Source organism: Oncorhynchus tshawytscha, linkage group LG11 (genome assembly GCF_018296145.1).
Source record: "Oncorhynchus tshawytscha isolate Ot180627B linkage group LG11, Otsh_v2.0, whole genome shotgun sequence".
NCBI lineage: Eukaryota > Metazoa > Chordata > Actinopteri > Salmoniformes > Salmonidae > Oncorhynchus > Oncorhynchus tshawytscha.
The window spans coordinates 12159028-12176055 of record NC_056439.1 but is presented as its reverse complement, the minus strand read 5'-3'; the positions used below and the strand labels follow the sequence as shown (position 1 = coordinate 12176055).

Genomic DNA, 17028 nt, shown 5'->3' with positions numbered 1-17028 from the left:
TCCTCTAGGCTTTTGCCTGTCCTTAGCTCCATCTCTTTTCATTTTATCCTGAAAAACTCCGATGTCAAGCATACCATGATGCAGCCACCACCGTGCTTGAAAATAAGGAGGCAGTTACTCAGTGATGTGTTGGATTTTCCCCATACATTAAAGCTTTGCATTTAGGCCAAAAAGTGTATTCCTTTGCATTTTTCCTTTCAGTATTACTTTAGTGCCTTGCTGCATACAGGATGCATGTTTGGGAATATTTTTATTCTGTATCTTTTTAATCTTCTTTTCATTCATTTAGGTCATTATTGTGGAGTCACTTCAATGTTGTTGATCCATCCTACATTTCCCCCCCCCCATCACATTCATTGAACTCAGTAGCTATTCTAAAATCGCCAATGACTTCATGGGGACACCCCTGAGCAGTTTCCTTCCTATCCTGCAGCTCAGTTCAGAAGGATGACTATCTCTGATATGTCTGGGTGGTTTAATAAATCATCCACAGCATAATTATTAACTTGACCATGCTTAAAGAGATATTTAATGTCTGATTTGACATCGTTACTCCTCTAACCAATTACTGCCCTTGTTTATTAGGCTTTCGAAAAGCTCGCTGGTCTTTGTAATCTGTGCTTGAAATTCAATACTTGACTGAAGGACCTTACAGGTGCTGTAAAAATGTCAACCGCTATTATTTCACACAAGTGATTCAATGTAACTTTTTGTGATTTGTTAAGACAAATTTGACTCCTGAGCTAATTTAGGCTTGCATAAACAAAGTGGGTGAATACTTATGCAACGACTATATGTTCATTATTACATTTTTATAATAATAAAAATATATTATTTTGACTTCGACAGAGTATTTAACTTCGATCAATGACAAAAAAAAGACCACCTTGTAACGCAACAAAATTAGAATACTTTTGATACCCACTGTATAATATTAAAATGTGGATTTGGTTTCTGATATTAAGAAAATATTCAGAAAATATTAAAATTTGGATAAAAGTTTCTGATAAATGACATGGAATATAATAACACAATGATAGTGACATAGTGCCTTCAAAGTATTCACACCTCTTGACTTTTTCCACATTTTGTTGTGTTAAATCCTGATTTAAAAAACAAATATATCTTTTTACAAATTAAAAGCAGAAATATCTTGAGTCAATAAGTATTCAATCCCTTTGTTATGGTGGGCCTAAATAAGTTCAGGAGTAAAAATTTGTTTAACAAGTCATAATAAGTTATATGGATCTACCCTGAGCGCAATAATAGTGTTAAACATGATTTTTGAATGACTACCTCATCGCTGTACCCCACACATACAGATAATTGTAAGGTCCCTCTGTTGAGCAGTGCATTTCAAACACAGATTAAACCACAAAGACCAGGGAGGTTTGGAGGTTTTCCAATGCCTCACAGAGTAGAGCACCTATTGGTAGAAGTAGACATTAAATATCCCTTTGAGAATGTAGTGAAGTTATTAATTACACTTTAGATGGTGTATTAATACACCCAGTCACTACAAATATACAGGAGTCCTTCCTAACTATGTTGCCAGAGAGGAAGGAAACCGCTCAGGGATTTCACCATGAGGCCAACAGTGACTTTAAAACAGTTGCAAAGATTAAATGGCTGTGATAGAAAACTGTGGATGGATCACCAATATTGTAGTTACTCCATAATACTAACCTAATTGACAAGAAGGAAGCCTGTACAGAATAAAATATTACAAAACATGCATACTGTTTGAAACAAGGCACTAAAGCAATAATGCAAAAAAATGTGGCAAAGCAATGCCCTTTTGGTTCTGAATACAAAGTGTTGTGTGTTGTATTGGATTAGCCCCAAACATAACAGAGTACCACTCCTCATATTTTCAAGCATAGTGGTGGCTGCATCATGTTATGGGAATGCTAAGGACTGGGGAGTTTTTCAGGATAGAAAAGAAACAGAATGGAGCTAAGCACATGTGAAATCCTAGAGGAAAACTTGGTTCAGTCTGATTTCCACCAGACAGATGAAGATAAATTCACCTTTCAGCTGGACAATAACCTAAAACACCTAAAAGGCCGGAGTATTTTGTGTAGATCATTGACAAAAAAAGACAATTAAATAAATATTAATCCCACTTAGTAACAAAAAATTTGGAAAAAGTCAAGGGGTGTGAATACCAGGGTAATACCACAATTAACCACGCCATCCCAGGACCTCCAGATTTCTGTCTGTAATAAAGCCATTTTCTGGGGAAAAAAAAAACATTCTTATTGGCTGTGCACCTGCACACTCATGTGAAATCTAGATTAGAGCCTAAGGAATGCATTTCAATTGACTGATTTCCTTATACAAACTGTAACTCAGTAAAATTGTCAAAATTGTTGCGTTTATATTTTTGTTCAGTATAGTTATAGCTAGCTACCTGGCCCTTGAGATACCTAGCTTACTGAAATATCTGACTATTTGCCAGTTCTACACATTCTCAAAGAGTTAGGTGGTTTTTGTTTGGGGGATGTCTGTTGACACGGCAGGAGTCAAGGGATGATAAAAAAATTCTCACTGTCAGCGGTGTCTCTCTGCCACTTGCTACTGTAGGTCTCTACTGAGCTAGTTCGTTTCACCTTTCTAGGTCATGGGCGGAGTTTCCCGTTGGACAGAGTAGTGAATGAATGCGCTGCTAACAAGCCAATTCCGGGGGAGCAGGCGAACATAACGAGAATACATGAATTACTCAAGATTCCACTCGTTCGTAGAGGTAGGCGTGATTAGAACTCAGATCAAGAAGTCTCCTGAGCGTTGATCAATGCAAATAAAAAGGTGCGTAAATTGCGTTTACACTCTACTACATCCCTGGTTGGGTCTGGCAAACCCCAATATCAATATCCTGCCAGGAAGGATTACATCTACATTTGCCTTTTTAGCTATCAAATTGACGCTTGGCGGCACCTAATCAGTCAGTTCTGTACCTGCGCCAGTGTGGGTGGAATGAGTGAGCTTGCCTGGCTAACAGAGCGCGAAATACATGAGGAAATCAAATTTGCCTTGAAATTAAATCACATTTTCCATATTTGATCATTTTCTGTTCTCTTCTCATTTTAATTCAAGTATTTTCAACTAGTAACTTGAGAAAATGTTTGATTTAAGGTATTCCAGTACTTGAATTTCAGAGTGCCAAATTCAAGTACTTTAAGCTCCTCAAGCACCTTGTGGGAACCCTAGAATACATTCTGAAGGCACTGTAAATATAATATCATTTCTTCATTATCAATTCACCAATTCATTATCTTTACCTGGAGGCCATGTAGCATGGCGCCGTTACTGGCTGCGTAGATGTTCATGTTGCTCCTCCTGAGGACCCCCGAGCCAGAGTACAGAATGTCCAGACTGTAGGTGGTAGTGGCATCAGCGGTACCTGCAGGAAGTTGATTTAGTTATAAACATAATTATACAGTAATTAAAACAGAGCCTGTGACAGTGACTCATGGCAGCAATGACTAATCAACAAGAGAATGAATTTCATCCATCTCTGATTATATGACATAGTGGTTCCTCCTTTTCAAAGTTGCTGCGCATTGCAGCACAGCTTATGTGGTGCCACAGAATTCTATGGCACGTTATTTAAGTGCCAACCACGGGTACCATTAATGATAGTTAGTGCTAGTTTGACCACCAGAGGGCATCTTTGAGAAGCATTTGATAGCCTTCAATAGTGGCTGTACTAGAGAAATTAAAACCTGTTTTTGTAATAACATAGTATATGGGACTGATTAAGACATTTTGCTTAATTAATTTGCTTAATATTATGGTGTTTCTATTCCAAGAAAAACTGAAAAAAACCCTGAGTTTCTGTTAGGATGGAACAGAAAATATGGCGTTGTACAACGTGACGGTTGGGAGTAGGCTACAGTAGGAGCAGGCTGTCCTTGTAAATAAGAATGTTCTTAACTGACTTGCCTAGTTAAATAAAGGTTACACTAAGAGCATAACATTTCTACACCCTAATTGTTGTCTAACTAATACCCAAACGGAGATTCAGTCAAAATAAAACCTCAAGATCAGTCCCCATGCTTGTCTCAGAGCAGCGCGAAATGGTGCTAAAATAGTTGTAGGCTTTTGCTTCAAATCCTATTGCTTCTAACTTCAATATGCTCTTAAAAAACAAGACCTACACCACTTTTAACAGCACATTAATCAACACTAGTGAGACTCATGTCGCCTACGGTAGGCCTACAGTATATCGAAAAACATGACGTGACTCTCCGCCAATAATTACATATAGAGGATGGGAGGAGTCTAAATTGAAACCAAAGCCACATGATGAGACTCCCGGTAGCAGCTGGCACGGGTTTCAAACCTGCATCTGAAGCAAGGCATTTTGCACTGCGGGAGCACCCATCCACTCCGGAGCCCCCATCCACAAATTATATTATATTTACAGTGCCTTCAGAAAGTTAATAGTTCATTTGCATGGCATAGAGGGACTTTGCAATTAATCTGATCGCTCTTCATAACATTCTGGTGTATATGCAATTTGCCATCATACAAACTGAGGCAGCAGACTTTGTGAAAATTAATATTTGTGTCATTCTCTAAAATTCTGGCCACCTCCAATTGACTCAAATTATGCCTATCAGAAGCTTCTAAAGCCATGACATTTTCCAAGCTGGATGCATAAATATGCCATTAATAGTTACATCGTTTTAGTTTGAACATGCAGACTGACACTAAGAACAGTGGGAACGTTTCCCTAGTCAGCGCCATTAATAGTGCAATGCCCCTTAAAAAGTGTTGCTCTGTGCTACCCAGTGTGGTGGGGTGGGGGTCCACCCCCAATCCTCCTTCCCCATGGGCTAGGTCAGTCTTCTGTGCACAGCTCTGCAGGCACATTCCGTGCCCCCCTGTCCTCGTGCCTTGAACCTTCTATTTAGGTTTGTCGCCCATTCATTGTCAGGGACACAGTAGGACCCAAAAGCATAATCAGTGTTCTAACTCTCCCTTGCGCTGGTCTGGAGTAAATGAAGTGGTGGCACAGGGTACCATACTAAACCACAAATTACCTCTGCTGTAGCTATATCGATTATTCTTTCAAATGTACTCAAATTCCTTAATGTGGAAATAGTTTTTCATTTAAATTGAACAGGAGAAATGTGTGTGGGGGGGGCTACTTACGTGCCATGAAGCCAGAGAAAGCAGAGGATGACCCAACCTTGGAGAAGCGGTCATAGTTGTGGGAGATCATGTCCTTCATGGCTTGCCGTAGAATTTTGCTGGAAATTGTAGCGACCAATAGAAACAAATGGTAAATAATGAAGTATTTAAATTTGGAGTCACTTTTATTGTAAATAAGAATTGAATGTTTTTAAAACACTTCTACATTAATGATGGTGAGAGGTTGTCTTGGGGGTATGATAGGTATCTATAACTTTCTAACTCACTCATCATATTCACGATTCAGTCAGGATTATCCATAATCACGCTAGAATCTACATTCATGTAGACCTGTTTAGAAACATATTCTATTCTTATTTAAAAGTGACTTCAAAATGACAAAATACATTATTTACCAATCATTTCTATTGGGCACAAAATAATATGAAACACAACCAAAACAAACAGCAAATGCATCCTACATGTTTGTAGAGTCACTACCTTGATGAAATCATTGTGTGCTAGGAATATGGGACCAAATACTGGCCATGTTGACTCCAATACCTCCCATAGTTGTGTCAAGTTGGCTGGATGTCCTTTGGGTGGTGGACCATTCGTGCTAGGAATACAGGATCAGATACTCAACTTTTGACAGCTTCAATACACATATACAGAGTGTACAAAACATGATGAGCACCTGCTCTTTTCATGACAGACAGACCAGGTGAATCCAGGGTAAAGCTATGATCCTTTGTTGATGTCACTTGTTAAATCCACTTCAAAAATCAGTGTAGATGAAGGGGAGACAGGTTAAATGATATTTTTTTAAGCCTTGAGGCATGGATTGTGTATATGTGTCATTCAGAGGGTGAATAGGCAAATGATTTAAGTGTCTTTGAATGGGGTATGGTAGGCAGTGTTGTATTCGAGACCACCTAAAGCGAGAATGATTCAAGACCAATTCCGGAGCAAATTGAGTCCGAGTCAAGACTGGGGGGAGACAGAGGGACAAGGGGTCTGAGACAATGTCAAGACCATGATTGTAATTTTGTCAAATCATCACCATAAGGGTTCAAAATGTCCAGTATTTGTGTGTTCCTATTTCAGAACATCATATGGATTCTTTAGACATTCAGAATAGTGGAAAAATGCATGCTGAGGGAAAATAGAGCCACTCTACAAATTATTACTAAACCAAACATTGCGGGGAACAATAGGCCTTCTACGCCTTCAGAGAAGGGCTAAGGATTTTAAAATAATGACTATAATAATATAATAACGATAATTATATTATTTTCAATGATGTTCTGATTGAATGTTTTCAGTTTTTGTTGGAAAGGGTCTAAACTGAAGAGAAAAAAAGATCCAATCAGTATTTTCGCTGGTCTCTGGGGAGATAACGCTAGCTAGCTAAGTCAGCCATTGGCTATGCCATCAGAGGAATTGGATCCTTTTTTGTACGCCCCAGGGCTATTGAACTTATCCCAGAGTCCGCTCCAAGACGCCGCCAGCGGAGAAGAGGTATTCGGAGTGGAATTCTAGTCCGACTCAGGACACCTTCCACCGCTTCCAAGTATATTACTTGCTAATGTTCAGTCTCTGGACAATAAAGTAGACAAGCTCAGGATCTCCTTCCAGAGAGACATCAGGGACTGTAACATACCCCGTTTCATGGAATCATGGCTCTCGGGATATACTGTCCCCGTCCATACAGCCAAGAGGATTCTCAGTTCATCACGCAGACAGGAATAAAGAACTCTCCGGGAAGAAGAAAGGCGGGGGTGTGTTTCATGATTAACTACTCATGGTGTGATTGTGAGAACATACAGAAAGTCCTTCATTCACCCGACCTAGAATACCTCACACGCAAATACTGACTGTATTACCTGTAATTTTCAGAGTAAAAACTCAACGGACATTATGAAAGCTTAAACCAAGTTTATTCTTCTCAGAGGATGAATACAGCTGCATTAGACAAAGACACTGTTCACACAAGCGCTGATATTTAACCCTTTATCCGAGGCGGAGACTCCTCCAACACATCTGAACAAACACTGCATCTTTACTGCTAGGCAAGAAACTAAGTAATGCGTCAAAAAAATATGATTTCCAACTTAAAGTGACCTCAACTCTCTTCATCAGTAATCCATGTCTCTCTCCCCTTATCAACGCCTGCCACGTGATTGCTTTCCCTGCACTCAGCACATTCCAAGCTTAAATTGCACACACTATTTTACTTTCCTCCTACAGATTAATTAACTTAACCATTAACTTCTGGTATAGACCCTCTAAACCTAAGCACTCAATATTTCAATAGGATACCTGATAATTAACCCTATCCCAAGTTTATGAGTTAGTACCCAGAATCAATCATCTTCCAAATAAATTATTTTAGGTTAGTCACAGCCGTGTGTATTCCCCCTCAAGCCGATACCAAGATGGACCAAGGAATTACACTGGACTTTATGCAAACTGCAAACATTTAACCATGGCAAGGTAACCACATTTCCTGAAACCGCATTTATTGTTGATGAGGATTTTAACAATACAAATGAGGAAAACGCTATCGAAGTTCTATCAACAAATTGACTGTAGTACTCGCTTAGAAAAAACAGAGCAAAGGCTACTCGCTTTTGAGGTACCTACAAGGCCCTCCCCCGCCAAATCAGATCACGACTCCATTTTGCTCCTCCCTTCCTATAGGCAGAAAAACGCAGGTCTGACCAATCGGAATCCATTCATCAAGATTGTTTTGATCACGCGGACTGGGATATGTTCCGGGTAGCCTCAGAGAATAACATTGACGTTTACACAGACACAGTGACTGAGTTCATCAGGAAGTGTATAGGGGATGTTGTTCCCACAGTGTCTATTAAAACCAGAAACCATGGATAAAATGGCAGCATTAGCACAAAACTGAAAGCGCAAACCACCGCATTTAACCATGGCACGGTGACTGGGAATATGGTTGAAAACAAAAAGTGTAGTTATTCCCTCCCTAAGGCAATCAAACAGGCAAAACGTCAGTACAGAGACAAAGTGGAGTCGCAATTCAACGGCTCAGACACGAGACGTATGTGGCAGGGTCTACAGACAATAACGGATTACAAAGGGAAAACCAGCCACGTCGCAGACACCCCAACGTCATGCTCCCAGACAAGCTAAACACCCTCTTCGCTGTTTTGAGGATAATACAGTGCCACTGACGCAGGACGGTGGGCTGTGGACAGTGGGCTCTTGTTATCCGTGGCCGACGTGAGTAAGACATTTAAGCGTTTTAACCCTCGCAAGGCTGCCGGCCCAGACGGCCTCCCTAGCCACGTCCTAAGAGCATGCACAAACCAGCTGGCTGGAGTGTTTACGGACATATTTCATCTCTCCCTATCCCAGTCTGCTGTCCCCAATTGCTTCAAGATTTCCACCATTGTTCCTGTACCCAAGAACGCAAAGGTAACTGAAAATAAATGACTATCGCCCTGTAGCACTCACTTCTGTCATCATGAAGTTCTTTGAGAGGCTAGAGGGATCATATCACCTCTACCGTACCCGACACCCTTGAACAACTTCAATTTGCTTAGCGCTCCAATAGATCCATAGACGCAAATCACCATCACACTGCCCTATCCCATCTGGACAAGACTAATACCTACGTCAGAATGCCGTTCATTGACTATAGCTCAGCATTCAACACCATAGTACCCTCCAAGCTCATCATTAAGCTCGGGTCCCTGAGTCTGAACGCCGCCCTGTGCAACTGGGTCCTGGACCTCCTGACGGGCCACCCCCCCAGGTGGTGAAGGTAGGAAACAACTCCACCTTGCTGATCCTCAATACACAAGGGTGCATGCTCAGTTCACTCCTGTACTCCTTGTTCACCCATGACTGCGTGGTCACGCACGCCTCCAACTCAAATCATCAAGTTTGCAGACGACACAACAGTAGTAGGCCTGATTACCATCAATGCCGAGACAGCCTACAGGGAGGAGGTGCGGGCCCTGGCGGAGTGGTGCCAGGAAAATAACCTCTCCTGAACGTCAACAAAACGAAAGAGCTGATCGTGGACTTCAGGAAACAGCAGAGGGAGCACGCCCGAACCCGCGTCGATGGGACCGCAGTAGAGGTGGAAAGCTTCAAGTTCCTCATCGCACACATCGCTGTGCTCGCGATGTTACTTTGTACATTTGTCATTTTGAGTAAAATTACTTTGTGTGCTTTGTGTGATGTATTGTGGTCTCTACCTTCTTGCCCTTTGTGCTGTTGTCTGTGCCGAAATGTTTGTACCATGTTTTGTTCTGCTACCATGTTGTGTGGCTACCATTCTGTTGTCATGTGTTGCTGGCATGCTATGTTGTGGTCTTAGGTCTCTTTATGTAGTGTTGTGAGGTCTCTCGTCGTGACATGTGTTGTCCTATATTTAAAAATATATAATAATTCATCCCAGCCCCCGTCCCCGCAGGAGGCCTTCATTGTAAATAATAATTTGTTCTTATCTGACTTTCCTAGTTAAATAAAGGTTTAAAAATAGCTATAGTTGAAGTCAGAAGTTTACATACACCTTAGCCAAATATATTTAAACTCAGTTTCACAATTCCTGACATAAAATCCTTGTAAGAATTCCGTCTTAGGTCAGTTAGGATCACCACTTTTATTTTAACAATGTGAAATAATAGTAGAGAATGATTTATTTCAGCTTTTATTTCTTTCATCACGTTCCCAGTGGGTCAGAAGTTTACATACACTCAATTAGTATTTGGTGGCATTGCCTTTAAATTGTTTCACTTGGGCCAAACGTTTCAGGTAGCCTTCCACAAGCTACCCACAATAAGTATTGTGAATTTTGGCTCATTCCTCCTGACAGAGCTGGTGTAACCGAGTCAGGTTTGCAGGCCTCCTTGCTCACACACGCTTTTTCAGTTCTGCTCACAAATGTTCTATAGGATTGAGGTCAGGGCTTTGTGATGGCTACTCCAATACCTTGACTTTGTTGTCCTTAAGCCATTTTGCTACAACTTTGGAAGTATGCTTGGGGTCACTGTCCATTGGATAGACCCATTTGCGACCAAGCTTTAACTTCCTGACTGATGTCGCTTCAATATATCTACAATTTTCCTCCATCATGATGCAATCTATTTTGAGAAGAGCACCAGTCCCTCCTGCAGCAAAGTACCCCCACGATTCACGGTTGGGATGGTGTTCTTTGGCTTGCAAGCTTGAAGTTTGAAGGTAGGCCTTGAAATAAATCCACAGGTACACCTCCAATTGCCTCAAATGATGTCCATTATCAGAAGCTTCTAAACCCATCACAATTGTGGAATTTCCAAAGCTGTTTAAAAAGGCACAGTCATCTTAGTGTGTGTAAACTTCTGACCCACTGGAATTGTGATACAGTGAATTAAAAGTGAAATAATCTGTCTTAACAATTTTTGTAAAAATTACGTGTGTCATGCACAAAGTAGATGTCCTTACCGACTTGCCAGAACTATAGTTTGTTAACAAGAAATTTGTGGAGTGGTTGAAAAACGAGTTTTAAATGACACCAACCTAAGTGTATGTAAACTTCTGACTTCAACTGTACATATACCTTTATACAAACAAGTCATTTACCACACCGGCCTGCCATCATTCACTTTGTGTGTTTACAGGCAGTTGCAACAGCGCAAGTTTAGATCGTTGGAATGCATTCGCCAAAAGCCACAAAATACAACGGAATAGACTTCTGCAAATATTTTAACACCACAGGAGTCCTCGTACATTTAGAAACGTCACAGTCCTATTGATTAAACAACCATGAAATGGAAGGCTCTCAGTTATGCACATCAACAACTAATACTAGCGAGAACAAGATGAGCTAAAATCTAACGAAGCAACATTAAATAAACCCTCTCAAACTTTTTCAGCTAGTTGGCCATCAAAATTGGACTGATAAACGATGGGGAATTATAGCATCCTCATCCTTCTGCAGCTTGGCTGCCAATGCATGCTTGCCCCAACCAAGCTAACTGGCTAAAGTTGGCTAACTACTTAAAGGCACAAATGACAGAACACATCACTCTGACCATAAACTGTTTAAATGTTGTTATCTAGACTGTTCTTGGCTAACTATATATATTTTTGACTATGTTTACTGACACCGGTCATATTCGGAGGGTGTTGCGCGTTGGTAAATTAAAATCAGCATTTCTGCGCTCTGGCACACTCAGACAAGTGCTTGGAAATCGGAGAGCTAGAGTGAATTTGCTAATTGGATAACAGTCGCTTAAGTTCTTGCAAGCTAAGCAAATAACACCTGCATCTCTAGCCGTGTATAGCCACCAAAAAATTACATGAGTGCCTTCAAGGCAGAGTTCCTCTGTCCAGTGTCTGTTCTTTGGCCCATCTTAAATCTTTGCTTTTTATTGGCCAGTCTGCGATATGGCTTTTTCTTTGCAACTCTGCCTAGAAGGCCAGCATCCCGGAGTCACCTCTTCACTGTTGACGTTGGGACAGGTGTTTTGCGGGTACAATTTAATGAAGTTGCGGACTTGTGAGGCATCTGTTTCTCAAACTAGACACTAATGTACTTGTCCTCTTGCTCAGTTGTACACCAGGGCCTCCCACTCCTCTTTCTATTCTGGTTAGAGACAGTTTGTGCTGTTCTGTGAAGGGAGTAGAACACAGCTGTGTCCGAGATCTTCAGTTTCTTGGCAATTTCTCACATGGAATAGCCTTCATTTCTCAGGGCAAGAATAGACTGACGAGTTTCAGAAGAAAGTGCTTTGTTTCTGGCCATTTTGAGCTTGTAAATCGAACCCACAAATGCTGATGCTCCAGATACTCAACTAGTCTAAAGAAGGCGAGTTTTACTGATTCTTTAAAATCAGCACAACCGTTTTCAGCTGTGCTAACATAATTGCAAAAGGGTTTTCTAATGATCAATTAGTCTTTTAAAATGACAAACTTGGATTATCTAACACAATGTGCCATTGGAACACAGGAGTGATGGTTGCTGATAATGGGCCTCTGTACGCCCATGTAGATATTTCATTCAAAATCTGCCGTTTCCAGCTACAGTAGTCCTTTTCAACATTAACACTGCATTTCTGATCAATTTGATGTTATTGCAATGTACAAAAAATGTGGTTCTCTTTCAAAAACAACAACATTTCTAAGCGACCCCAAACTTTTGAACGGTAGTGTATATAGGGCATCAGCCTCTAAGGTGCAGGGTTGAGTAACCGGGTGGTAGCCGGCTAGTGATGGCTGTTTAACAGTGATGGCCTTGAGATAGAAGCTGTTTTTCAGTCTCTCGGTCCCAACTTTAATGCACCTGAACTGACCTCGCCTTCTGGATGATAGCGTGGTGAACAGGCCGTGGCTCGGGTGGTTGATGTCCTTGATTATCTTTTTGGCCTTCCTGTGATATTGGGTGCTGTAGGTGTGCCCCCGGTGATGCGTTGGGCAGCCCGCATCACCCTCCGGACCATCACAGAAGCTCCTTTGTGCATGATTTCTCGATTGTACTACATAATTGATCAATCGTATACCTCCACTACACTACTTTGATACACATCAGTAGGGATTCAGAAGTAGGGATACACCACTGGCCCTTTGAGTTTTACAAAAAGTGCACTCTCCTACATGAGCAAGCTGGTATTACGGTTGCGGTCCTTTCAGAATGACAAACTTGTCACACACTTAAGGCCTATATGTTCACCACTGCGCAAACATGTCTATAATAGATATAAAGGCTGTTAAGATAACGTTACAAGAAAGCTGTTTCATGCGCTGACTACATTAAAGCTGATAATGAGTTTTTTTACTCTGCTAGTCTCGGCAAGAAATTACTAGTCCTCACTGTCTGAGACTGAGTCAAGACCAAGTACAAATGTATCCGACACCGAGACAAGACCGAGACACTCAATATGTGGCCTCGAGACCGGACTGTTAGTAGGTGCCAGGCGCACCGGTTTGTGTTAAGAACTGCAACGCTGCTGGATTTTTCACACTCAACAGTTTCCCCATGTGTATCAAGAATTGTCCACCACTCAAAGGACATCCAGCCAACTTGAAGCAACTGTGGGAAGCATTGGAGTCCAACATGGGCCAGCAAACCAGTGGGACGCTTTTGACACCTTATAAAGACAATGCCCCAACGAATTGAGGCTATTCTGAGGGTGAAGTGGGGGGGTGGGGAGGCTATTCTTGATGTTTCGTATACAGGTCCCCTAAAATGGGGGAACTACAAACATTGCTGTAATTTCTAAAACGGTTCAACTGATACGGATGGAAATACCCTTAAAAAAAGCCTGACAGTCTGCACTTTTACCTCATGTATAATTTCAAATCCAAAAGTGCTGGAGTACCGAGCCAAAACAACAACAAAATGTGTCACTGTCCCAATACTTTTGGAGCTCACTTTAAGTAACGTCTGCCTTTGATTTAGGTTGGCACAGCAGTGCCTGCTGGTCTAGCAGGTAACGCCACTGCCTGCACCACATATTATATATTACCTTTATTTAACTAGGCAAGTCAGTTAAGAACCAATTCTTATTTTCAATGACGGCCTAGGAACAGTGGGTTAACTGCCTGTTCAGGGGCAGAACGACAGATTTGTACCATGTCAGCTCGGGGGTTTGAACTTGCAACCTTCCAGTTACTAGTCCAACGCTCTAACCACTAGGCTACCCTGCCGCCCCATAAACCACCCCAGTGTGGGTACAAATCCCTGCCCCACCTCTAGTCTCCCACTCATTTAGTGCTGTTTCTGTCTGACTAAAATGAAAACACCAAAGAAATTACAAATCAAAATGTAAATCCCATCACCCACCTGGCAGGCATTTCAAAGTGGAGGATGTCATTGACCTTGGAAAGCATGTACTTGTTCAACTCTCTGGGCAGGTTTCCGATGGACAGGAGCATGTTCTTCACCTCCATGTAAGAGGGGTTGCTGCTGAAGACCACATCCGCAGCTGCTGCCCTCACATTCTTCTCATAGACCCGGTGGTTCTGGTGGTACACTCGGTTCACCGTCTGCTTCACCTGAAATATATATATATACACACAGTTGAAGACGGACGTTTACATATACTTAGGTTGGAGTCATTAAAACTTGGTTTTCAACCACTTCACAAATTTCTTATTTTTCGTTTTTCGGCAAGTCGGTTAGGACACCTACTTTGTGCATGACATAATACATTTTCCAGCAATTGTTTACAGACAGATTTTTTCACTTATAATTCACTGTATTCACTAAGTTGACTGTGCCTTTAAACAGCTTGGAAAATTCCAGAGAATGATGCCATGGCTTTAGACGGTTCTGATAGGCTAATTGACATCATTTGAGTCAATTGGAGGTGTACCTGTGGATGTATTTCAAGGCCTACCTTCAAACTCCGTGCCTTTTTGCTTGACATCATGGGAAAATCAAAAGAACTCAGCCAAGAACTCAGAAAAAAAATGTAGACCTCCACAAGTCTGATTCATCCTTGGGAGCAATTTCCAAACGCCTGAAGGTACCACGTTCATCTGTATAAACAATAGTACGCAAGTATAAACACCATGGGACCACGCTGCCGTCAAATCGCTCAGGAAGGAGACGTGTTGTCTCCTAGAGATGAACATATTTTGGTGTGGAAAGTGCAAATCAATCCCAGAACAACAGCAAAGGACCCTGTGAAGATGCTGCTGGAGGAAACACGTAGAAAAGTATCTATATCCACAGTCAAACGACTCCTATATCGACATAACCTGAAAGGCCGCTCAGCAAGGAAGAAGCCACTGCTCCAAAACTGCCATAAAAAAGCCAGACTACAGTTTGCAACTGCACATGGGGACAAAGATCGTACTTTTTGGAGAAATGTCAAAAATAGAACTGTTTGGCTATAATGACCATTGTTATGTTTGGAGGAAAAAGGGAGAGTCTTGCAAGCCGAAGAACACCATCCCAACCGTGAATCACAGGGGTGGCAGCAACATGTTGTGGGGGTGCTTTGCTGCAGGAGGGACTGGTGCTCTTCACAAAATAGATGGTATCATGAGGGAGGAAGATTATGTGGATATATTGAAGCAACATCAGAGACATCAGTCAGGAAGTTAAAGCTTGGTTGCAAATGTGTCTTCCAAATGGACAATGACCCCAAGCATACTTCCAAAGTTGTGGAAAAATGGCTTAAGGACAACAAAGGCAAGTTATTAGAGTGTCCATCACAAAGCCCTGACCTCGGGGTGTGCGAGCAAGGAGGCCTACAAACCTGACTCCGTTACACCAGTTCTGTCAGGAGGAATGGGCCAAAATTCACCCAACTTATTGTGGGTAGCTTGTGGAAGGCTACCCGAAACGTTTGACCCAAGTGAAACAATTTAAAGGCAACGCTACCAAATACTAATTGAGTGTATATAAACTTCTGACCCACAGGGAATGTGAAGAAATAAATCACTCTACTATTATTCTGACATTACACATTCTTAGAGTGGTGATCTTAACTTACCTAAACTGGGAATTTTTACTAGGATTATATGTCTGGAATTGTGAAAAACTGAGTTTAAATGTATTCGGCTAAGGTGTCTAAACTTACGACTTCAACTGTGTGTGTTTCTCTAACACGGAAATACATGGACAACACACACACGCACTGAAAGTATTCAGGCCCCTTGACTTTTCCACTTTGTTACGTTACAGCCTTATTCTAAAAAAAACAAATCTACACACAATACCCCATAAAAAAACAGAAATACCTTATTTACCTTAAGTATTCAGACCCTTTGGTATGAGACACGAAATTGAGCTCAGGTGCATCCTGTTTCCATTGATTTCCATGTTAGAGAAACACACACAGTTGAGATGCTTCTACAACTTTATTAGAGTCCACCTGTGGTAAATTCAGTTGATTGGACATGACTTGGAAAGGCACACACCTGTCTATATAAAGGGCCCACAGTTGACAGTGCATGTCAGAGCAAAAACCAAGCCATGCGGATGAAGGAATTGTCCATAGAGCTCCGAGACAGGATTGTGTTGAGACACAGATCTGGGGAAGGGTACCAAAAAATGTCTGCAGCATTGAAGTTCCCCAAGAACCCAGTGGCCTCCATCATTCTTAAATGGCAGAAGATTGGAACCACCAAGACTCTTCCTAGAGCTGGCTGCCTGGCCAAACTGATCAATCGGGGGAGAAGGGCCTTGGTCAGGGAGGTGACCAAGAACTCGATGGTCACTCTGATATAGCTCTAGAGTTCCTCTGTGGAGATAGTTGTCCTCCTGGAAGGTTCTCCCATCTCTGCATCTCTCCGCCAATCAGGCCTTTATGGTAGTGGCCAGACGGAAGCCAATCCTCAGTAAAAGGCACACGACAGCCCGCTTGTAGTTTGAAAAAAGGCACCTAAAGGACTCTGGTCTGATGAAACCAAGAATGAACTCTTTGGCCTGAATGCCAAGCGTCACATCTGGAGACAACCAGGCACAGCTCATCACCCATCTAACACCACCCCTAAACGTGAAGCATGGTGGTGGCAGCATCATGCTGTGGGGATGTTTTTCAGCGGCAGGGACTGGGAGACTAGTCAGGATCGAGGTAAAGATGAATGGAGCAAAGTACAGAGAGATCCTTGGTGAAAACCTGCTCCAGAGCACTCAGGAACTCAGACTGGGGGTGAAGGTTCACCTTCCAACAGGACAACCACCCTAAGCACACAGCTAAGACAACGCTGGAGTGGCTTCAGGATAAGTCTCTGAATGTCCTTGAGTGGCCCTGCCAGAGCTCGGACTTGAACATCTCTGGAGAGACCTGAAAATAGCTGTGCAATGATGCTCCCCATCCAAGCTGACAGAGCTTGAGAGGATCTGCAGAGAAGAATGGGAGAAACTCTCCAAATACAGGTGTGCCAAGCTTGTAGCGTCACACCCAAGAAGAC

General features: G+C 42.0%; 1 protein-coding gene across 1 annotated transcript in view; it reads right to left on the bottom strand.

The window, feature by feature from the left end:
• The window catches only part of LOC112261435 (microsomal triglyceride transfer protein), a 38560-nt gene that overhangs the window by 5255 nt on the left and 16277 nt on the right, over positions 1 to 17028 (bottom strand). The window contains exons 11-13 of the mRNA XM_024436754.2: positions 13946 to 14157; positions 5161 to 5258; positions 3282 to 3403 (exon numbers count right to left, since the gene is read on the bottom strand). Of these exons, the coding sequence (XP_024292522.1) occupies positions 3282 to 3403; positions 5161 to 5258; positions 13946 to 14157 (432 nt within the window). The remainder of the gene's footprint in view (positions 1 to 3281; positions 3404 to 5160; positions 5259 to 13945; positions 14158 to 17028) is intronic.